The sequence below is a fragment of the Myxocyprinus asiaticus genome, chromosome 38, assembly GCF_019703515.2.
Source record: "Myxocyprinus asiaticus isolate MX2 ecotype Aquarium Trade chromosome 38, UBuf_Myxa_2, whole genome shotgun sequence".
Classification (NCBI taxonomy): domain Eukaryota; kingdom Metazoa; phylum Chordata; class Actinopteri; order Cypriniformes; family Catostomidae; genus Myxocyprinus; species Myxocyprinus asiaticus.
Window position 1 is genome coordinate 28,676,924 of NC_059381.1, and position 24,346 is coordinate 28,701,269.

General features: G+C 36.8%; 4 protein-coding genes across 7 annotated transcripts in view; 2 read left to right on the plus strand and 2 right to left on the minus strand.

The window, feature by feature from the left end:
• Positions 1 to 9,569, minus strand: part of LOC127429009 (G protein-coupled receptor kinase 6-like) — a 55,344-nt gene extending 45,775 nt beyond the window's left edge. Inside the window, exons 1-3 of one of the 4 annotated variants that reach the window (XM_051677734.1) lie at positions 9,321 to 9,569; positions 5,872 to 5,954; positions 2,910 to 3,005 (exon numbers count right to left, since the gene is read on the minus strand). In XM_051677734.1, the coding sequence (XP_051533694.1) occupies positions 2,910 to 2,961 (52 nt within the window). In that variant the 5' untranslated portion in view covers positions 2,962 to 3,005; positions 5,872 to 5,954; positions 9,321 to 9,569. Of the gene's footprint in view, positions 1 to 2,909; positions 3,006 to 5,871; positions 5,955 to 8,012; positions 8,103 to 9,320 lie in introns of those variants that run through there. The other 3 variants (XM_051677732.1, XM_051677733.1, XM_051677735.1) reach the window with 3 other exon arrangements.
• A 3,567-nt stretch (positions 9,570 to 13,136) lies between these two features.
• Positions 13,137 to 15,599, plus strand: nop16 (NOP16 nucleolar protein homolog (yeast)). Its single transcript, XM_051677754.1, has 5 exons — positions 13,137 to 13,315; positions 13,455 to 13,563; positions 13,655 to 13,715; positions 13,787 to 13,893; positions 13,982 to 15,599. Exons 1-5 carry the CDS (start codon positions 13,209 to 13,211, stop codon positions 14,117 to 14,119), a joined length of 522 nt encoding a protein of 173 aa, XP_051533714.1. The 5' UTR covers positions 13,137 to 13,208; the 3' UTR covers positions 14,120 to 15,599.
• Positions 15,600 to 15,735: 136 nt separating this feature from the next.
• Positions 15,736 to 21,249, minus strand: arl10 (ADP-ribosylation factor-like 10). Its single transcript, XM_051677755.1, has 4 exons — positions 21,034 to 21,249; positions 20,087 to 20,261; positions 19,538 to 19,713; positions 15,736 to 17,479 (listed from the first exon to the last, which is right to left on the minus strand). The coding sequence occupies exons 1-4, from the start codon at positions 21,169 to 21,171 to the stop codon at positions 17,312 to 17,314; spliced, it is 657 nt and encodes a 218-aa protein (XP_051533715.1). The 5' UTR covers positions 21,172 to 21,249; the 3' UTR covers positions 15,736 to 17,311.
• A 2,102-nt stretch (positions 21,250 to 23,351) lies between these two features.
• wwc1 (WW and C2 domain containing 1) overlaps positions 23,352 to 24,346 on the plus strand; it is a 62,689-nt gene continuing 61,694 nt past the window's right edge. The window contains exon 1 of the mRNA XM_051677721.1: positions 23,352 to 24,293. Within this exon, the coding sequence (XP_051533681.1) occupies positions 24,175 to 24,293 (119 nt within the window). The 5' untranslated portion in view covers positions 23,352 to 24,174. The remainder of the gene's footprint in view (positions 24,294 to 24,346) is intronic.

Here is a 24,346-nt window from a genome sequence, read left to right on the forward strand (position 1 = left end):
TTTACAAGACTTTTGCTATATATGTAATGTTTTTTTGTTTTTTTTACTTGTGTTAATTACATGTATTAATTACATAGCAAACTTTAATATAAAAAATAAATTAAAATACAGTATGTTTTAATAGAAAATTTTAAAAAAGAGTGCGGCCCTCGAGGCTAAAGGGATCCTGCTTTCTGGCCCCCCAGCTTTCCAAAGTTGAGTAACCCTGTTCTAAGGTGTTCTTAGAGACTTTTAGCACATTGCTATGCAGATGCTAGATTGTTGTGGGTTGGTTGCTAGGGCTCTGTTGTGTGTTTGCCTAGTCAAATGATCCCACTCTTCTATATAAATGTAAATATAAAATGTCTCTAAAATGTTCTGGTCCCAGGACTCGGATCCATCCTTACATGTATGCAGTGTTTCCCCTATATGCATTCCCAGCTGTTGGGATTTCACATATATTCTAATATTCTTGACACAACATAACGCTTGCCAGCCCCAGTCAGTTGTGCACATTCAACACTGCGAAAGGGACCCCACCACCAGTTTTGGGTAAGTTACTCTAAAAAAGTAATTAATTACTAACTATTAATTACATCTTCTACAGTGTAATAAGATTACTGTACTAATTGCTCTGTCTGAAAAGTAATCACATTACTTATTACTAATTACTTTCTAAAACCCTTATCAACCTCGACCAGATGAAAAATACAAGGAAAGACATGAAATTGTTCTTTTAATTCTTTCAAATAAATCATAAAAAATCAAATAAATTATTCATGAACTGGCCAAAGAATTTAAGGGGGCTGCATTAAATTAGAAAACATTTTACATTATACATTTTAGCATTAGACGTTAAATTTCGATTGTAAATTCACTTGGTGACGTCACTGCATAACAACATGTGTCAAACTCGCTTAATTTCAAGTGGCCTGCGAGCTAATTTCTGAAATGTAGGATGGCAGGGGATTGCAACGTTTCACCTGAACAATCAGTAAGCGCTTTCCTTGTGAATATAAATGAGCCTTCCCCTGTCATCTGTGTGTTTTGGAGCACATTTTGTTCGCTTCAAAAGCTGAATGAAAGCACTACACGGGTCAATTATCAACATGACTTCATCACAGCAGCACGAGGGCAGAGCAGGTGCGGTAATTCGCAGACTGGTCTCAAACCCACAGACAATTTTAAATGCGCTTGTGAACCAGTGAGATGTGCGGCGGGGATTGCGAAACCTGTTTGAATGCGGTACAGAATTGTCTGCTGCAAAACTCTTATGTCATGGTGATGAAACAAACAGTCCACACAGACAAAGAAAAAATAAATTAGAAGGCTTTTCAATTCACAGATCACAACGCTTACAAAAATGTGCTCTCTGATTGCAGGAAAATGTAAGTTGTTTTGTTTGCCTTCAGAAATTCCAAGACATGGCTGTAGTTTAATTAGTAGGAGCCTAATGAAAGGAATCTGTAAAGGATAACTTAGTCACACTGTCAGAATATTTCAATTTAGCCATAATAAAATGAGGTGTTACTTTTTTCCACAGACGTTACTGTTGTTACTATCATAATTTTCATCTGCATCCCGACCTCAAAATCAATGCTGTACTGTCAAATGTGCATTTCAATGCACATAACATGTAATATTATTTGCATGGATGCTACCAAATCAGGTGCTGGTGCCACATTTTCAAAGGGTCCTTTGAGGGCACAAATAAACCCTGATGTGGCCCAGGCTGTAATTGAGTTTGACACCCCTGTTTTAATCTATTCTTCGACCAACACGCCTTAATTCGGGTCCGGCGTTGCGGGCTTGTGGACGCGCACACAACTGCACCACTGCTGAAAAAATCCTAGGGGAAACACTGTGTATGTATAGGAGATTTTTTCGTCCAATTTATCATCTAACAGCTGAAAATCTATTTGCTTAGAAAAGTAATAGAGCACAACAGTGCCCGCCCAGTTGTTCAGCCGTCTGGGTTCCGGAAGTATTTTTCCCATTCATTTCTTCCATAGACTTTTCATATAATCCTCCATTAAAGAGTTGCAAAACATGAACCAAAGCAACCAGCTTATAGGTGAATCGCAACATTAATGACTTTGTTTTAAGGCAAAAAAGCATTTGAAAATCTGACAAAAAGACAAAGGTACAAGCCTGTGTACTTACCGTCTTTCATGAAGGGACAGACTACAATCCCATGAAGAATTGCGGATGACATAATCGAATGTAAAACTATGGAAATATATAAAACTATTGATTTTAGGTTGTTGATTATATGTATAGAAACAAGATTACATTTATTGTGAAATATTCTGATATACACATATATAAGTAGTTTAACATTGCAGGGAGACCGACTTGTTTGCATCGTTCAGAGAACGTCATGGGGGTGGGCTGTCGCTTCTGGGCTTATTTCGAGGGCTTTGTTGGCCACGGTTCTCTGTCTGGTGGATCTTTCTCTGCTGGACCATGGGTAATGTAGTTGTTCAACAGGAATTTGCTATTAAAGACGATTTTTAAATAATGAAGTTGAAATAACGCAGACAGATGGCTTCAACAGAAGCATATACAATCGGTGAACAACCTCGGAGCTCACGGTACATCTGTCTTTAAAGGTTTATAAGTTAGCGTTGAAAATCAATTCATCTATGGAAGAAATGAATGGGATTTTTACTTCCAGAACCAGACTTTTGCACTCTATAGCATGCCTCTCTTCAACAAGCCACATGATTTGAAGCATCATTCCTGTCCGTAGTACAAACAGCGTTATTCAACAAAGTTTAAAACTCAATGTATAATTATGTATTAGCAACATGATCACACACATGCACTGTGGGGCAAAACATTTGTTCCAAGTCACACCATTAGATGTGTGAACTACATACAATTTTATAGACTGTCACACATATGATATCAATGTAAAATATGCGTACCTATAGCTTGGCGTAACTCCTCGCACAAGCTTATATGAGGGAACTGCAGCATCTGTTTCCATTTCTTGCTCTTGCCTTTTCTGTTCCCACCCCCTCCTGCAAAGGAATCGAGCATAGATCAAATTAGAGGCAGGAACTGCATGCAGCCTCTAAAACAATATTAGATTAGTATCCTAACACAGGTAGGCTTTGTATACTGGGATATGAAGAAGTCCATAGCATCCTATGATGTTACAACGCTGTTGAAGCCATAAACAAGTAGATCGAACCAACCCATACTGCTCCAAAAATCAGGCTGATGTGATTTTGACTTGAAAGTCAAGAGGAAATTTGTACTGATTACAAACAACTCTGTTCCAAGACCTGGTGAACTGCCTCAATGTCTACTGCCTACATGGGTAGCTGCCTTCTAAGGTGAAGGAAATTGTGGATTTGAGGCATAAATGTAGCGAAATTAAAGAGCACCTATTATGGTTTTTCAAATATTACCTTTCATGTAGTGTGTTATATAGCTGTTTGTGAATGTAAAAAATTCTGCAAAGTTTCAAAAATCAAAGTGCATGACAAATGGAGTCATTGACTCCCAAAAGAAAGAACCGATTCTGAACACCTGAAACGAGTCGTTAGTAATTCCAGACTTACTTCCTGTACTAACCAACATAATTTGGTAACAAAAAACCCGCCTCTGGTCTTCATTGGCTGCTCGCGAACAGCTTTGACCCGCCCTCAAACACTACACTAAGTGGTAGACCAATCACAACAGACTGGGACATCTGACCAATCAGAGCAGAGTAGGCTCTCTGAAAGGAGGAGTTTAGAATGAATCCTTTAGAACGGATCGTTGAAGGAGTCGTTTTTGACACTGGGAAAAAAAGGTGATGCTGCAATTTAAATTATGAGCAAATTGAAGTGTTTTTTGACCTTGGATGCATGTAAATCTATTGTATGAGACCTTTAAAACAAAATTAGGCACATTTAAAAACCATAATAGGTGCTCTTTAAAGCGTTTTCAAATATGGCCTTAGAAAAAGGCAACTTTTTGGAACAGCCTTTATGTCAGGATGCATCAAAGGCCACGTCCACACTAATCCGTTTTTGTTTGAATACTCAGCTGTCGGTTTTCTAATGTCATAGTTTTTCAAAGTATGCTGTACCACAACATTTTCAGTGGAGGATTACACCATTCTAGGTATAAACATAGCAAAACCAATCAATTTTCAACCAAAAATGTAAAGAATACACATTGCCAAAAGTAAAGCAAGAATGAATGCACATTGTGTGTTCAACTGGACAATGTACTGGCAATGCGTTGGCCAAGAGCTTGCATCTGCGTACACGTACAGTACTTCTGTAAAGTACGTTTCTGACCTTAGCGTGGATGTGGCCTATGAAGCTTTAAAATGCTGCCTACAGAGGCAGAGTTTAAAGAGCATGAATGTTAAGAATTGAAGTCATCATTCAATGAAAGTGTTCAATAGTAGTAAACAAGCGGCTTTCTCCATCAGTCATGTGATAAAATTATCAAATTATTTTATAATTCAATTTGACATTCCATTGACTAGGCCACTGTAATCTGTTTAAATGTGAACTGGTTAGATATTTTGTTCATTTCTGAGTCCACATAGGGCTGCACAATTATGACAAAAATCATTATTGTCGATCATTTCCCTTGATATTGTAATAAACATTTAATTTTAATTAATAGAATTTTCATTAAAATTAGGGCTGTGAATGATTAAAAAATGTGAACAATTAATTACACAGTTTTTCTCTGATTAATCACAATTAATCGTGGTACATTAAATCAAACCATTAAAATATAATCATAAATATATTTAATTTCTACTTTATTTATTTTAATAATTCAAATTTAAACATAGTAAAATATTTAGTGTTTTTGCGGATAGAGTTAATTAGACAAATGTTTTACAGGTAAATCTTTAAACAAATGTATATGTATACTTGCCTTGCAATGCATTATTAGACACTATACAGTACATACAGATATAAATACAATTGAATGCTGAAGTTTAATTTGCTAGTTTAAAACCTCAAAACATTCAGTTCAGTCTCTACCGCGCACATGCTGGGACACTTTCGCACGGTTTCTCTTTTGACACTGGTTCAGATGACAGTGAGAGAGGGTGATGTGAACAAATTAGGCAGCTTGCCTGTATCTCTCCCACACCTGGCTCACCACTTGCAGGTGAAGTCTTCATTCTCCGGACAGAAAATCCGCTCTCCCATGCTTATTATGCCCGTAATGAATAAGTGTGCACTGCTCCACACAATCAGTTTCTGTGCTAGGATGTGCAGTGGAGTCGAGCGAGTACCTCCTGGAAATTTATATATGGCATATTTTAGCCACAGGAAGAGGGAAAAAATATTAGTGAAGTTTCAGTAAGTGAAAAAAAAAGGATACCGCATTAATTGCGTTATTTTTTTTTTTATGGTTAAAAAGTCAACTATTAATTGTAGAAATTAACGCATTAAATTTCCCAGCCCTAATTAAAATACTTATTTTGTGTGGGGCATCTGCATGTCATATTCTTTATGCAGGCTACATATCAAAGTCAAGCTGAAACTGTTGAGCTGAATATATTTTACTGCTGTTTAATTCAGTTAATCAAGACAGTGCCTAAAAAGTCAACTTCACATTGGCCCTCTTAGTAGCATGACAAACAAAACAGTTATATTAATAATTTATACACAGGACAGAGTGCAAAAAAATAAATAAATAACAACAACGCGTAAATAGAAAATGTTGATGCAACAGCAGTAAACCTAAACAGAATTCTGTAATAGAAGTTCCGGAAGTAAAAAATCTCATTCATTTTCTTCATAAATGAATTGATTTTTAACGATAACTTTTAAACCTTTAAAGACAGACCTACCATGAGCTCAGAGGTTGTTAATTGATGAATGTTCATTCGTTCATTCATTCATTCGTTCATTCACTAACCATGATCCTGGAGAGAAACGCTCCACCAACCAGAGAATTGCGGAAAAACGAACTCAGCAGCGACCGTCCACTTCCATGATGCACTGAAAATGACGCAAAACAAGTTCGTCTCTTCTACACTTTCCAACTATTTATATACTGTGTTAGCATATATGTGAATATTTTGCATTAAACCTGAAATATACTGTTTATATACTAATAATCAACAACTTCAAACAATAGTTTTGTACTTTTCCATCGTTTTTAATTAGATTTTTTTTTCTGAAATGATTCATGTGATTTAAGTTCATTCCCTTTTTAAAGCCGTTCAGTACATAGTCTTGTACCTTCCACTTTTTTGTCCGATTTTCAAATCCTTTTTTGCTTTAAATCAAAGCTTGTAATCTTGTGATTCACCTCGAACCTTCGAACGCTTTTATGTACAATTTTATGAAATCCCTATGGAAAACATGAATGGGAAAAACGCAGCTGAAAAAGTGGGTGGGCACTGTTGTGCTCTATTGACACTTTTCAGAATTACTTAATTGTGGCAGTTGTCATTGTAATCTCATTTATTTATTCGATTAATTGTGCAGCCCTAAGTCCACAGTTCAGTCGCCTAGTCTCTTGTCACTCTCCCAGCATGGGCGTCCTGCATTGATTTCAAGAAAAGAATCATGCCAATACCACGAGAATGTCCTGCTGGCCCGTGTCCGTCCGGGCCAACATCATAAGGACCGCTCCGGCTCCCCGGCTAGAATGACTGGCCCAGGTGCTGAGCCCAATGCGCTTGTCAACAAACGGCACAGGAAAAGGTCAATAAGCGATGCTTTGCACGAGACATGCTCATCGGGAATAGAGAGGACTCTTGTGAGAGCTGAGGCCAGGTGTTTGCATTGTCGCTAGGCTGTGTGGTGAACTGATGAATAGATGCTAAACTAATGGATGGAATGGGGGGGTGAAAGATGCAATGATTACAAACATGTGGGTGAAGCTTGTGACTACAATCTGATAAAAGTTCACAACAGGGCTGTATGTCACAGCTAAGACTACCTCACATGAGATACGAGATGAGTAAATCTGAGAAACTTCATTATCTTACATAATCAAAACCTGTTGTGCAAGCCTATACATTGTCCCTCAACAAATGACTTTAATACATAACAAAAATCTAATTAACCAATAATTACTATGTGAAGGAAGGAATGGGTGCTAGCAGGAAGCAAATGCCACATTCTGCATTTGCCACTTAAAAAAAAACATTTACATTGAGAATATAATGACAGTACAAATACAGTGGCAAACTCCCGGCATTATCATTGTGGAAATGTCCAAATGCAAATGGTTTTTGAAATGTGATTTTTATGCAGCCTAAGTGCAGAGGTGAAGGAGTAAGAATGTGTGCAAAACATGCCATCAAATGATTCTTAATATCAATCATACAAAAGAATATGAAACAGATTAAAATTAGAAACTACAGCGAACACTCGTCATTCTTGTTGGGTCAAAAGCACAAAAGTGGAGCAAGTCTTATTACACTGGTGGGTTCACTTTACAGGATTATAAAATGAAAATATTTTTTACAATGGAGGTTTCCAACTAAATAAATATTTTGTTATTATATTAAATGAATATTTGGTTGGATAAATTGAGAACATCTGCGGCATGCTGTCAATTACAATTAATTAAAAGGAAATAATTTTGACTCATACCTCAGTTTGTAAAAGCAAACAAAAACATGGTAGTCTATGGGGCAACAAATGTGCTATTGCCAACGCATTTTTGTTCATTTTTAATACTGAGCTACGAGTCTAAATTAATCCACAACAGGCAACAGATGCTGTCAATAGATCTTAATTTGTATTTAACCCAAAATATTCCTTTTAGTTGGAACATCACCACTGTAAACAATCTTTTCATTTTAAAATGCTGTCAGTGAACCAACCAGAATCAAACCACAATACGAGATATGACTGCATGTGTCCCTTTGATCACATAACTTCCTGTAAATTTGTCTGGAGAAAGACATCAAAAGAATGGCAAGAAAAAATGTGTGATAAGAGCAGAAGAGAGTCAAAACAAACGTTTATTTTGTTTTGTTGGTAAGTTAAGCTTGTAATAAGATGTCATAACATGTAATAAGATGTAATAGCATGTCTTACTGTTAATAGTGTGCTTTATCCAAAAGATGCTAAATAAAAATCTAAATTCAGGTAGTGAAATGTATGCCAATTTTGATAGGCTAGTGTTAGTTTTAAGATAGCATCTTCTTTTTAAAAAAAGGGAAGAAACAACATGTTAAGCAATTTAACAGCCCAGTGACTCAACGGAAACCATCAAGTGAGAGCTTTCAAAATCTTATAAATGCCTCTATGATGTAAACAACTGTAATACAAAATTCGTTGCTTGTTATGTGCAGAAATGTACCATGGTAAACAAAAGTTTCACCAAAACACCATACTTCCTACTTATTGTTGATACTATAAAACTGTGGTACTTGGAATTTGCTTCCACTGTGATCAAAACAATAATAACAATAAAAAAAATTAAAAAATTAAAAAAAACAGTATTATAATATTAGTCTAATTTATTATTCCTTTACAGTAGTAAAAATCTGTAGTAACAAGGGTATTTTAGTGGAAATTATGGCTGTCATGGTAAATATTTTAAAGAGTTGTAGTATATACTATTGTAGCACACTATACACTATGAACTGGAACGCTTCAACAAATGTAGTAGCCCAAGTGTGCAACACAAGAACGTTTGAACACGGACGCGAGAAAATACATCAGGATTCCCTCATCTCAATACACCTCCAGAAAAATGATCAACAATGACTGTCAGCTGCCTACATAGACAATATTTTTGACAATGATAGATAGAACTTGACCAAAAATGCAGTCTAGGTAGGCAGCTCACTCGTTCTGCGACACAGTCTATCTGCAAACATCAAGGACCGGTCATAACTGACGGTTAATTTAAACGTCCAGTTAATTTACGCGCTTATCTCGCGCACTCACACACTAATCATTGCTGTCAATACAGCACTCATACCAGTTCATTACGCCTATGACAGCGGTGTTTTTATCGCTTCTCCTTAAAATAAAAACATAGACCGTTTACAAAAAACGTCGTAAAATCCAAACGCGGCTTTGACAGAATGGATTGGAAAGACAACAGTGGAATTTTTTGATTGACAGGTCCATCTATTATATACTCGCGCGTCCATTTTCAAGGTTAGGAAAAGAGCAAAGCACGCGGCAGGCAACACATTATGATCAGAGTGCAATTCTTACATTTGAGGTACTTCGCAAGTAATTAAGGATGCATTTATTGCATTGCATTGCTCTTGTCTCTTTTGGCCTAACTTCCTTTGAGGGAATCCCCCCTCGTTTTGAGACCGATAGCAAGGCGTTTGAAGATCAGAGCTGTCATAAGTGACAATGGCCAGACGGGCTGTCATGTCTTACCTTCTCTCGCCTTCAACAAAACAGTGTTGGCCACGATATTCTCGAGCTCCATGTTTTCTGGGTTGCAGGCAGGCACCGCAGGCCCAACCTCGTCGCCGGGTTGGCAGTGTGTATGTGTATATGTGTGTATATATGTGTGTGTCCTCCCCCGCTCCCCCCACGGCGGAATATTATTAACCCTGAATGACTCTCCGCTCTGCCGTGCCACTCTCCTGACTCTCCGCCCAGAAGCTTCGGAGTCGGACATGCGTCGAACGTCGATCGTCGATCCTACTACTGCGAAAGGCTGAGCTCATGAATATTAATAAGACATGTTGACGTTGCTTAGTAACCTTCCTCGAGCGTGCAGCTTGTTTCTCCACTGGCTCAAGTTTAGCTCATGAATATTTACAATACGGCTCTGACATCAGATAGAGCTATTGGGTGAATGTCACGTGATTTATTTAATATTCATGAACCATTATTTGATTATTTAAAATACCTTCGCCATAGTAGGATTTGGCTTCGCAATCTGACTACTTTCTGTTTATTTTTATTTATTTATTTTTACATTTAATGGGATCCTTTATTATTATTATTATTATTATTATTATTATTATTGCTAACATTTTCAAATATACAACAAACAAGGCACCAAAATATTAAAACAAACATCTTAACTAAGTTGAGCAGACATCAACATAATGTCAAAGGAGGAAGAAATTAAAAGAAAATGAGTGGAAATAAATAAATAAATAAAATGCGTTCATTTTGTAAACCAAAGTTAGGTCATTCCAAGTCTTTCTGATGATTTAAATAATTTAGTGGCATATAAAAATAATTTTATTCTTCTTGATAAATCTCAATGAACTAAAAAAAACAAATGAACTTCATTAAAAAATAACATATTGAAAACAAGTTGGGTTTTCATAAATTTAGCTTTGTGTTAAAATAATTTAGCCAGTATGATTATTTAAATTACAGAAAGCTGCACATTTTTGTGCGTTTTGCAAAGCGTAGATTGTAAGCTATAGCGCTGTAGCGCCATCTAGTGGTGATATTGGTAGACCTTACTGTTTGTTTTAATCTTTCCAAAAACATTTATTTACAGTATATTCGAACCATTAAATCTAAAATAAATATTCGAAATAATTTAAATATAAATGTTTTTTTTCCCCAATACAATAATTACAAAGATATAGAACCACAAAATAAAAACTAAACAGATCTATTTGCTTGCAAATGGTTATGGTTGGTGACGTAAATGACTTCATAAGCTGAGAAGAGTATGTTTGATTTCAGCTATACCTATTATAATAATCCATTAAACTAATTTGAGTATATTCTTAATCATCACACCCCTGAAAGCTGCATGTACGAGTCTGGACATAAACTGTACTGTAAGCATTTTCCAATACTCTAATAATATATACAGTAATCAATCTAAAATCTGGATCCTCAACAACCTGTTTAATGTTGTTTTTACCCTGTACTCATCTTTGTTGTTAAAGGATAGTTCCCCCAAACATGAAAATTCTCTCATTATTTACTCACCCTCATGCCATCCCAGATGTGTATGACTTTCTTTCTTCTGCAGAACACAAATTAAGATTTTTATAAGAATATTTCAGCTCTGTAGCTCCATACAATGCAAGTGAATGGTGACCAGAACATTGAAGGTCCAAAATACACATAAAGGCAGCATAAAAATAATCCATATGACTCCAGTGGTTTAATCCATTCAAAAGCGATCAACTAGGTGTGGGTTGAAACAAATCAATATTTAAGTAATTTATTTATTTATTTTTTTTTACAATAAATCTCCACTTTCACATCTGAAAGTCACATGAGGCGCCTGTGTAGTTTCACTTTCACATCTTAAAATGAAAGTGAAAGAGGAGATTTATAGTCAAAAACGACTTAATATATCTATTTCTCACACACGCCTAACATGTCACTTTTGAAGATATATATTTAACCACTGGACTCATATGGATTACTTTTATGCTGCTTTTATCTGCTTTTTGGACCTCCAGATTTCTGGTCACCATTCACTTACATTGAAAGGAGCTACAGAGCTGAAGATTTCTTCTAAAAATCAGCAGAAGAAAATAAATCATACACATCTGGAATGGTGTGGGGTGAGTAAATAATGAGAGAATTTTAATTTTGGGGTGAACTACAGGTGCATCTCAAATTAGAATGTCGTGGAAAAGTTCATTTATTTCAGTAATTCAACTCAAATTGTGAAACTCATGTATTAAATAAATTCAATGCACACAGACTGAAGTAGTTTAAGTCTTTGGTTCTTTTAATTGTGATGATTTTGGCTCACATTTAACATAAACCCACCAATTCACTATCTCAAAAAATTAGAATACATCATAAGACCAATAAAAAAAAAAAACATTTTTAGTGAACTGTTGGCCTTCTGGAAAGTATGTTCATTTACTGTATATGTACTCAATACTTGGTAGGGGCTCCTTTTGCTTTAATTACTGCCTCAATTCGGCATGGCATGGAGGTGATCAGTTTGTTATCACTGCTGAGGTGGTATGGAAGCCAAGGTTTCTTTGACAGTGGCCTTCAGCTCATCTGCATTTTTTGGTCTCTTGTTTCTCATTTTCCTCTTGACAATACCCCATAGATTCTCTATGGGGTTCAGGTCTGGTGAGTTTGCTGGCCAGTCAAGCACACCAACACCATGGTCATTTAACCAACTTTTGGTGCTTTTGGCAGTGTGGGCAGGTGCCAAATCCTGCTGGAAAATGAAATCAGCATCTATAAAAAGCTGGTCAGCAGAAGGAAGCATGAAGTGCTCCAAAATGTCTTGGTAAACGGGTGCAGTGACTTTGGTTTTCAAAAAACACAATGGACCAACACCAGCAGATGACATTGCACCCCAAATCATCACAGACTGTGGAAACTTAACACTGGACTTCAAGCAACTTGGGAAATGAGCTTCTCCACCCTTCCTCCAGACTCTAGGACCTTGGTTTCCAAATGAAATACAAAACTTGCTCTCATCTGAAAAGAGGACTTTGGACCACTGGGCAACAGTCCAGTTCTTCTTCTCCTTAGCCCAGGTAAGACGCCTCTGACGTTGTCTGTGGTTCAGGAGTGGCTTAACAAGAGGAATACGACAACTGTAGCCAAATTCCTTGACATGTCTGTGTGTGGTGGCTCTTGATGCCTTGACCGCAGCCTCAGTCCATTCCTTGTGAAGTTCACCCAAATTCTTGAATCGATTTTGCTTGACAATCATAAGGCTGCAGTTCTCTTGGTTGGTTGTGCATCTTTTTCTTCCACACTTTTTCCTTCCACTCAACTTTCTGTTAACATTGCTTGGATACAGCACTCTGTGAACAGCCAGCTTCTTTGGCAATTAATGTTTGTGGCTTACCCTCCTTGTGAAGGGTGTCAATGATTGTCTTCTGGACAACTGTCAGATCAGCAGTCTTCCCCATGATTGTGTAGCCTAGTGAACCAAACTGAGAGACCATTTTGAAGGCTCAGGAAACCTTTGCAGGTGTTTTGAGTTGATTAGCTGATTGGCATGTCACCATATTCTAATTTGTTGAGATAGTGAATTGGTGGGTTTTTGTTAAATGTGAGCCAAAATCATCACAATTAAAAGAACCAAAGACTTAAACTACTTCAGTCTGTGTGCATTGAATTTATTTAATACATGAGTTTCACAATTTGAGTTGAATTACTGAAATAAATGAACTTTTCCACGACATTCTAATTTATTGAGATGCACCTGTATGTTGTACAGTACTTCTCCAGTGGGCGGCGATATTACATCGCGTCAGTGTGTTTTGCTTTGAAGCCAGAGAAGAAGAAGTTATTTCCGCATTTCTTAAACACGCGTGTTACTATCGTAGTTGACTGGTGTATAATATAGTAATGGGTAAACTCAAGAAATCCCGCAATCGCAATACGTTTAATTACAATACCAATAAAAAGAATCTGAAGAAAAAGTTAAGGAGAAAGGGGAAACCGCACATTGAATGGTAAGTGTAAATACAGTTTAATTGCACTAGAAAGGCTTTGCTCTCTATTGTTTTATTAAACGTCATCTGCTGTTTACTTGTATCTTCTCTTGTTATAAATTATGTAGTTCATCCTAAATCTGTTCCGTTGTATTTGAAGTCCTCAGATCAGAAAGGCTTGGGATGACAAAAAAACTGCAAAGCAAAATCTTCAAGACATGGGATTGTTACTTGGAACCAAAGGCATGCTTCCCATTAAAGTTAAACAGGCAAGTATTGACATTGAATCCCTACTGTACATTGTTTTTGTACACTGCTGATAAAGTGTTCACAGCTAACTATGTGTTACTGATGCTGCAGGACAAACAGGAACGTGAACCAATGGAGACAAATGTATTACTCAAACCCTACGTCATCAAAGGTATGTAGTCACAAGACTATTAAAGTACTAAGCAACACATTATGTTTTATTGTTTTGACATGTTTGTGCAGAAATGGAGGCAGAGGCCAGTCTCAAGGGGAAAGACAGAACAACATGCTCCACTGATATGACTGAATATGTTCAACACATGGTTAGGGAACACAATGAGGATTACAAGGTATGTTTATATCTAAAAAAGGCAGTCTAGATGGTAGACTTTCCATGTTTAAAGGCTAAGTAAACTATATGATTTATTGTCACCACAGGCAATGGCAAGGGATGAGAAGAATTACTATCAGGACACACCAAAACAGATCAAACGGAAAGTTGAATTATACAAACGATGTCATCCTGAGGAGTATGCTGCGTTCATTGCATCCCTACCAGCTCAGATGTCCACATAACAACGAAGAGATGGATTTGAATAGTGTTTCTCAAATTGACCTCCAGAACATTATCTTAGCATGTGTCTTTATGGGCTGCAAATGTTGGAATATATGTTAAAGAAATGGTTTACACAAAAATGATAATTCTCTCATCATTTACTCCCCTTTATGACTTTTCTTTTTCTGTGGAACACAAACGGAGATATTGTGATTGAGATATGAGGTGTTTTTGTCCATACAAGTCATACGAAAGTCATAGGAGTTTGAGACGGCATAAGAATATGGAGCCCCTTAGAGGACAGGACGGGAATTTTTTTTTCTGAAATAGTTTGCGTTCCCTCGCAATATGTTTTGCATGCCCTCGCAATAAATTTAACATGGTTTTACTACAGTAAACATATTTTAACCATGATATTCGTAGTGAAACCTTAGTGATAATACAGTAAAATGAAAACTATAGTAATAAAAATCATTATTTTGTGATTATGGTTTTACTATACGAATACCACAGTTTAACTATGGTTTTACTATAGTAATATTGTAGTAACCATGACTGTTGTAGGCTAACCATGTTTTGTTTTTGGGTGGAAAAAGTAATTTAAGTAACCATGTTTTTTTTGGGTGGAAACCATGGTTTTAATACAGTATACTGTATCCATATAGTAACTATGGTTTTACTATAGATTAACCATTGTAATTATTGTGGTTACTACAAATTTGTTGTAAAATCATAATGGCAGAATTATGAATTATTTCCATAGTTTTCATTTTTCTGTATTATTACTATGGTTTTACTATGAATATTAAGGTTAAAATATGGTTACTATAGTAAAACCATGATCAATTTAATGTGAGGGCACACAAAACTATTCCAGAAAAAAACAATTCCCACCCTGTCCATACAAGGCATTAAAAGATGAGAAAATTATCATTTTGGGTGAACTATTCCTTTAATGTCAATTATTGCATCTTATAGTAATTTTTATTTCTATTAGTAATTATAGATATTTACTTTTGAATGCTTCTTTTGATTGTGAACATCTTGAGTACTTCCTGAATTTTTATAGTTTTTATGCTTTGAAGAAAACCCCCAAAAAACAAACTGTTTTCACAGAAAATTTATTAAGTCAAACTTTCTGACTTAAACACATCTGGTTTGTTTCAACAAAATAAGTATAATACAACATAACCATCTGACACAATGAAACATTAAGACAATAATCTAATAAATTTGTACACATTGTAAGCAGTGCTGCAGTAGTGCTCCTATAGACATGTGACATGCTGAATAAAGTGTGCATGGCTGGTTGGAAATTAGTTAAAATTATGTATGAAGTCTGAACGTGTCTGAGAGTAACCGTTTTATATGTTAAATAGTTGTTTCTGTTCAAGGTGCTTTCTAGGAACTGTAAATGTATAAGAATTATGATTGTTACAAATTGGCATTGAAAATTGTATAAACCCCCACACTATATAAAACTGCTATGTTTCAAATTGTGATTTGGAGATGTATTTATTTTCTCCATCTTGCTATAGGGTAGGATTGTCTATAGCCTTTGTAATTTGAATAAGATGTACTTTCCGGGAGCCCTAATGTGAGATTAATTTAATATAGTCCTCCTTTTATGTTACTAGCTCTTGTTGATGATAATTCAAACCATTTACAGTACATAACCACACCGTATTGATTTCACTGTGAAGAGGCCTTATATTTGTGCAGTTGTGCAACTTCAAAACAACTCTATTTGAAGCCTAAATCACAGTTACTAAAGATACCTGCCTAAAGTATCTACTGCCAACTAAATCATCTGGCATGCTTAAAGCAAAACAAAGGTTTCTATGATTTGTTGCAAGCAGGACAACTTATCAGCAATACATAAAATTAGTTTGTAATTGAAAATTTCACTCCACATGCAGAAATAAAGAATAATGTGTATATACTCTTTGCTATACTGATTACAGTCATGTCAGAGGAATGTTCCGGGTTCAATACGAGTTAAGCTCAATCAACGGCATTTGTGGCACAATGTTGATTGCCACAAAAAATTATTTCAACTGGTGTTTTTAATTCTTAGAAAAAGATGTTACAGTAAGGCATTTCAAATCGAAGTAAATGGGATCAGTCCATAAACCCAAAAACAAAAAAATACACATAGTTTCAAAAGAATAGCCACAAGATGAAAACATTATACATGTTAACATGATTTTAGTGTGAAAAAAATAGCTAACTAACCATATCTGTGTAAAGTTATATCCAATACTGGGATTACAGGGTTTCGAAGTTGTAATACTGGATGTAACTTTACACAGATATGGTTAATCAGCAATTTTATCACAATAAATTAGTGTTAACATGTGTAATGTTTACGTCCAGAGGCGTAACGGTATGTATTTTAATGTTTATGGACTGTTCTAATTAATGTTACTGTGATTTGTTTTCCTTTTTTATATATTTAAATTACAGAGGGACAAGTCAAAATGATTTTTTATGGAAATCAACATTATGCCACAAATGCTGTTGATTGTACTGAACCCGGAACATGGCCATTATAACTAGCAGCAATAATGCCCTCAGCACAGTGCTTGTATTTTTATTTATTTTTTCTCCCCAATTTGGAATGCCCAATGCGCTCTAGGTCCTCGTGGTGGTGTAGTGACTCGCCTCAATCCGGGTGGCGGAGGATGAATCTCAGTTTCCTCCGCATCTGAGACCGTCAATCCGCGCCTCTTATCACGTGGCTTGTTGAGCGCATTACCACGGAGACCTAGTGCGTGTGGAGGCTCACGCTATTCTCCTCGGCATCCACGCACAACTCACCACGTGCCAAACAGAGAGCGAGAATCACATTATAGCGACCACGAGGAGGTTAACCCAATGTGACTCTACCCACCCTAGCAACCGGGCCAATTGGTTGCTTAGGAAGCCTGACTGGAGTCACTCAGCACGCCCTGGATTCAAACTCGCGACTCCAGGTGTGGTAGTCAGCATCTTTACTCGCTGAGCTACCCAGGCCCCCAGTGCTCGTATTTTTAAGAAATGTTTTTCAACACCTCAAATGAGATGAAACGTCACGACAGTGGCGTTATCATGACGTAAACACTCCTTGTATGAGGTGAAATCGTTACCTCGAATTCTCCCTCGTTTATAAAGATCCCTTTCCCAATCCTTTCTGGCACTGTGCTGCCAACCCCTCAAATGGTTACTTGGCTTCACACCAATGTCAGGAGCAGGTCCTGGAACTTTTGGAGACCACATGTTCTGCTTAATCCTTCAAAGCCCGACTGAGCAGCTAGCAAAAAGAGCTTCCTCTGATTGGCCACAGAATTGAGAGAGAGAGCCTCACGCAGCTCCGACACACCAACAGCATTGGGCTTGTCCTGAATGGGGAATAAATAGTACTTAAATCAAGATTTGCTGTTAAACAGACATCAGGGACACTATATGACAGTGGTTGTCAACTGGTTTTGCTCAAGGACCCAGCTTTTACATTGGATCAAGTTGCAACCCAAAACAGTACCAAAATGTTTTATTGTACTGAAGTAAACAAAATGTCCTTAAAAGTCAAACATTTAAATGTGTTAAAGGTGCACTCAGTATTTTCTTCCTCATTAAACAAGTTTTACTCCCAAAGAAATGAACTGTAATTTTAAAACATATGTATAAAATCATGCACATTCACATGAAATGAAGACTGCAGTCATATCAGTAACCTTATAAAAGTTGTTTTAGTCTTCATGGAGAGGGTCCCCTCATGAGGGGCTGTCATGTTAAGATCACATGACCAGCTGAATACAATGACAGGCTGACTAGGAAAATTAAAAAAATAATTAATGTGTAATTTACCAGCCTGGAACATGGAACAAACACTGGGTTAAATATTGTATTCGCATTAACCAATTTGCAGCAAAACAAATGGAGTTTGATTGGGCACACAGCCTTTGACATGAAACAAGTTATGGACAGTATTTTCTCCTCCCTTTTAAAAGTTGATTAACCTATTTATTTTGCTATCCTAACTATGCATAATTAAATAGTTAACTGCATTTTATTATTTGCAATTAGCATGGTTTCATCGCCTGCTGTCAACGACCCTATCAGAACAGACCTGCCAACCCATTTTTTCACAACCCACCAACTGAAAATCACAGCTATATGGCATAAAAAATCTCAGACTTCATTAACAAAAAAACATCAGCTCATAATGTTGGTCTGGGGTTGTGTCTTGCAGTGGTTTAAGAACTGGGCTCTTAAAGGAATAGTTCACCCAAAATTGAAAATTCTCTCATCATTTACACACCCTCATGGCATTTGCTGAACACAAACTAAAAATTTAAGTAGAATATCTCAGCTCTGTAGGTCCATACAATGCAAGTGAATGGGTACCAAAATGTTAAAGCTCTAAAAGCACATAAAGGCAGCATAAAAGTCATCCATATGACTCCAGTGTTTTAATCCATATCTTCAGAAGTGATATGAGGAACAGATCAATATTCAAGTCATTTTTCACTATAAATCTCCACTTTCACTTTCTTCTTTTGCTTTTGGCGATTCACATTGTTCGTGCATATTGCCACCTACTGGGCAGGGAGGAGAATTTATAGAAAAAAAAAAAAACTTGTTTTCTCTGAAAACTGTTTCTAACCCAAACCTGTAACCCTAACCCAATCTCTTCTGAAGATATAGATTTAACCACTGAAGTCTTATGGATTACTTTTATGTTGCTTTTATGTGCTTTTTTGAGCTTCAAAATATTGGTACCCTTTCACTTGCATTGTGAGGACCTGCAGAGCTGATTCTACTTAATTTTTAAAAGTCATACACATCTGGGATGCATGAGGGCTAGTAAATGATGAAAGAATTTTCATTTTTTCATTTTTGGGTGAACTATCCCTTAAACAAAATGGTTGTAGATGTACTTATCCTCAGGTTACTCCAGCAGAACTGTCCCTGTAGAAAGTGTACTGTAAGTAGCTTCGGATAAAAGTATCAGCTAAATGAAAAATTATTTGATTGTTCTTAAAGAGTTAGACTTTGTCATAATTGTGCTTACACTGTTTATTGACATTTAAAGGGATAGTTTGCCCAAAAATAAAGATTCTGTAATCATTTACTCAGCCACATGTTGTTCCAAAGCCATAAAATGTATTGTCTTCTGTGGAACTCAAAAGATGTTGTGGAGAATTACATCTTTAGTCACCATTCACTTTCATCGTATGAAAAAAACAATGGCAATGAAAGTGAATGTTGACTGAGACTAACATACTGCATAACATCTATTGTTTTCAATACAAGAATCTTCGTTTTATAGGAGAAGTCATATGGGAAATTTCAATTTACATCAAACTATTCCTTTAGGAAATCAATATGTATTATTTCTGACACTGCTAACAAGTACAAGGTTAAAGTTCGAATCGCTAACTGAGTCTTTTGGTCACCTGCTTGTTTCCCAACACCACCACTGGAAGTTCTGCATCCGCTTTGAGTAATCGATGGAGCTCGTCTTTGGCCAGAGGGAGCCGGCCTCTATCAGAGGAGTCCACCACGTACACTAAAATGTGTGCTCTCCTTAAGAAATCTGCCCAGTACATTCGCAAGTCTTCACCACCTCCAACTGATGGGAAAAGAAGGGATAAACAAGATGATTAAAACAGAATAAAGTATAAAGGGATAGTTCACCCAAAAATGAAAATTCTATCCCTGTATGTCTGACTTTCCTTCTTTCACAAAATGAGATGTTATGCAGTATGCTGTTCTCAGTCACCAATCACTTTCATTGCATCATTTTTCCATATAATGAAAGTGAATGGTGACTGAGGCCGTTATTCTCATTTTGTGTTGCACAGAAGAAAGAAAGTCATGAACTAACCCTTTAATGGCTGATACAGTCATTAGCACTTATAGGTAAAGAAGTTAAACATCTTCCATGAGTAATTTAAAAGATGGCAGTGTATTTTAAGTAACAGAAAACTGGTACTGATCCATACTTTCCAGGAAGTCCAGCTGGCATGCAGGTGTGTGAAGGCTGATGAAGTTGAATCCACGTGTTGGTCGACAGCCCCTCCTGAAGCCCGATCCGCTCAGCCCCTGAAGAACACTGCTCTTACCAGCACCATCCAAACCGAGAACAAGCACCTGCTTCTTACTGTGCTCCTCTTCCTCCTAAATAAACACACACTCATTACAGTGACTGAAAATTATTACTGCAATAAAAATAGATTGAGATTGTGTTGATCATCTGAGCAAAGAATTGGAAAGGAATGAATTATGCAATTACAGGTACAAATAGTCTTGCCAACATTAATCAGCGTTTTAGTTGTGTAACAACTGACAGGATTTTTAGTGTTTTATTAGATGCAGAGTTAAATACTCACGAACCACGTTTAGGTCACGTTGGCTATTTTGTTAATGTGACAGAATAAACGATTTTTTCTTTTTCTTTTATTTTTTATTATAATTTACCTCATATGTTTTTTTTTTATAACCTTGCATCTGTCTTTGCATCAAATGTTAAAAAGCTGTTATTTTGTGCTGTACTACTACTATTACTACTACTGTTGTATACTGATAATATGAATTACCACTTATAAGCCTTGAAACACTGTCTATTATTGATAAATACCAAGAAAGCACTAATACAATTAAAATAATCACAAATTAGATAATTTATATAAATAAGACAAGAAAAAAAACAGCAGTACATAAAAAAAATAATTGTATATTCTATATTATCATTTTTTAAACATTGGAAACAATATTACATTATTAATAATATTATAATATAATTTCTGTAAACATATTCCAAATGCACATGAAAAAGACAAACAGTACATCAACCTCCAAGTTCAATGAAATGAGAGTCTAGCCCTTGTTGATTGCGTCTCCACAGAGTCACGCTCGTAAAAAAGCCCTATTACTTTCATTTCATACTAACCTCCCGGAACATGTAATAGTTTGATTCGGGTGTCCATATTCGCCTCTTGTAGAAGGCACTGAGTGCGATAAACAGCGCGGTGCCGACAGCTGCCATTGCAGCGCTGAACGCCACGGATATATGACGGAGGATAACCATCAGCTCACCTGAAGGGCGAGAAATAAAATGATGTTTACGGAGCGCGAGCAGCTGTTTTTGCTCGCCAGTGCACGTGATCCGCCCGGTTTGTTTTGAAAAGCACGCGCCTCCAGCGGTTTAACTGTGACAGAAGAGGGGCGGAGCTATAATGTTTTGACACTTGAGATTATGAATGAAAGATATTATTATGCTATTATATATGGTTATAAAAAGTTTCCAATTAAGGTTAAAATGTCAGCTTTGGTGTGTAAAATTATTTTATGTAAAATTGCCCATACACTAAAAACAACACGTCTGTGTGTGTGTCTGTGTGTCTCTGTGTGTGTGTGTATGTGTGTGTGTGTGTGTGTGTGTGTGTGTGTGTGTGTGTGTGTGTGTGTGTGTGTGTGTGATTGAACGCATTTTGGTGTACAACAAATAAAAAAATAAATAAATAAATAAATAAATAAAAACTCAATTGCAAACATAAAAAAAAAATAAAAAAAATAGTTAAAAGGAAAATAGTTAGGTCACTCAAGTAACCTGCTCGCCGTTGGAGGGCGTTGTGCATTAATTTTGGATGAAGTTGAGTTCTTCAAGTTGTTGATGGCCCCTGTTTGACAATATATATATATATATATATATATATATATATATATATATATATATATATATATATATATATATATATATATATATAGTATAAGAACAAGAGTGTTAAACAAAATACTATATTGAATCATTTTATTTTGTTTTGGAAAAGCCATATCCATAAAAAGAAATGGGCAAATAGTGAAGTAGTAGAGTTACTGCATTATATTGAGACTCAAAAACAAAACGTATCTGTAGAATATTTAAAGGATTTTATATCTTCCTGTTTATTATTATTATTATTATTATTATTATTATTAGCTTTATTTTGGTTCTGTTGTTGTGAATCTAACAGTGTATGCACATCTTAAAAAAAAAATCCTCATTGTGTTTGAGTTTGTTTGTAAATATTTAGTGCTCTGCAATAATAATTATAATAATAATAATAAAAAAAGCTTTGATGATGAACTCGCAAACCCTAATTTGAAATGCTGTAATAACATAATAATTATTATTTTAAATGATTGAATTGGACCAGACAGTGAAGGAAAACAGCCAAGAAGTATTGAACTCCTTCAAAACTGTTTAAAAAGCATCCCAGGTGGCACTTATGAAGTTTGTTGAGAGACTATTCGGGAAAGCAATACCTTGAAGAGGCTAAAAATTATAGTTTTAATTTGTATTTCAGTTGTTAATATTTCGAGTACATAATTCCCACTGAAGCTATGAGCTATTATTATTTTATTATTTTTTTATTATTTTTTATTATTTATTTTTTTAATATTTTTTTTTCTCCCCTTTTCTCCCCAATTTGGAATGCCCAATTCCCAATGCACTCTAGGTCCTCATGGTGGCGTAGTGACTTGCCTCAATCTGGGTGGCAGACAGTAGCGGATTTAGGCATGGGCGACATGTGCAGTTGCCCAGGGCGGCATCTTGTGGGGGGTGGCAGCATCTTGCGGTGGGGCGGCACAAGGCCCCCTACCCCGTCCCCCGTCAACAACTTTGGGGGCGTGTTGAAGCGGGTTTTGCCCAGGGCACCATACAAGCTAGAACCGCCACTGGTGGTGGAGGACAAATCTCAGTTGCCTCAGAGTCTGAGACCGTCAATCCGCGCATCTTATCACGTGGCTTGTTGAGCACATTATGGAGCAGACATAGCGCCTGTGGAGGCCCATGCTATTCCATGCACAAATCACCTCGCGCCCTTCCGAGAGCGAGAACCACATTATAGTGACCACGGGGAGGTTAACCCATGTGACTCTACCCACCCTAGCAACCGGGCCAATTTGGTTGCTTAGGAGACCTGACTGGAGTCACTCAGCACGCCCTGGATTCGAACTCGTGACTCCAGGGGTGGTAGTCAGTGTCAATACTCGCTGAGCTGTATTTACTGTATGTACTGTACACTTCCAGAGTGAGGAAAAGGGCTGGAAAAATTACTCTGGACCCCACTCACCCAGCCCTCTACATTTTTGAACTGTTGCCTTGTTAACTTCTGTAGCTAACTATTAGCTAAAGAAGCTGTGTAGGGAACTGCTACTAGAGGAACTACGGTCGTCACCTGTATGACGTAACCCATTCCAAACATAGCATAGCGACCGAGCTTGACTACAGCGGGGAGAACCGCACACAGCCACTTAAAGGAAAATACAACATTTGAAGACAAATGAGAACGAACCACGCTGCTTTTCAAAGAAATAGCTGAGATGTTCCGGCTGCGAGAAGAATGCATCGACAAAATGTGGAGTATGCTGTGTGGAGAAACTAACTGTTTACGTTGCCTACACAACGAGATTTTGGGCTAACAAGCTAGCACGGTTGTCGCTAAAACATGGTGGGCAGACATTGAGCAAAAAAAAATAAATAAATAAAAATTTTAGACAGGCTCAAATAGTTGCTATCTTTTCTTTTTTCCATGATACTGGAAACTTTATTTGGTTGTTTTCTTTTTCACCACATCATTTAAAATGCGTTTCTAACTGACAAAAACGCATGAACGACTTGCTTTGAAAGTTTCTTGACGTTTCGCTAAAGTTAACCATCCATCACGAGCGCGCATCGATCATCGCGAGCTTCGTGGTGAAAGATGATTGACTGACCGATCGATCTCGCGCGCTCTTGACCGATAATGCACAAGAAAAGAGGAGTTTATTATCATGATCACAACCGATTCAGAGCACCACAGCCTCATCCATTCATTTAACACCATTCACTCGAGAAAACAGTGTTCAATGTTGGCTGAGGTGAAACTTTGGAACCCATTGGACTATCATGGATCATACGGAATGAATATCTTCCCGTGGTTAATTAATGGCACTTCCACTATGTGTTGGGTTTAAATTTGGACTACTCAACGCAAAGGAACACATGGTTTGCCTTCAAATCAATTTAGAAGACTTGCAGGGCAAAATACATGGAGACTAGTTGGTCATGCCAAGGAAGGAGTTACCATTGCCAGAGGGTTGGGAAGAGGCCCGAGATTTTGACGGGAAAGTCTATTATATAGACCATATTAATCAAACCACCAGCTGGATTGACCCAAGGGATCGGTACGTTATGAAAAAAATGCACGTTCTGGGAATGCATACGTGCTTACTCAGTT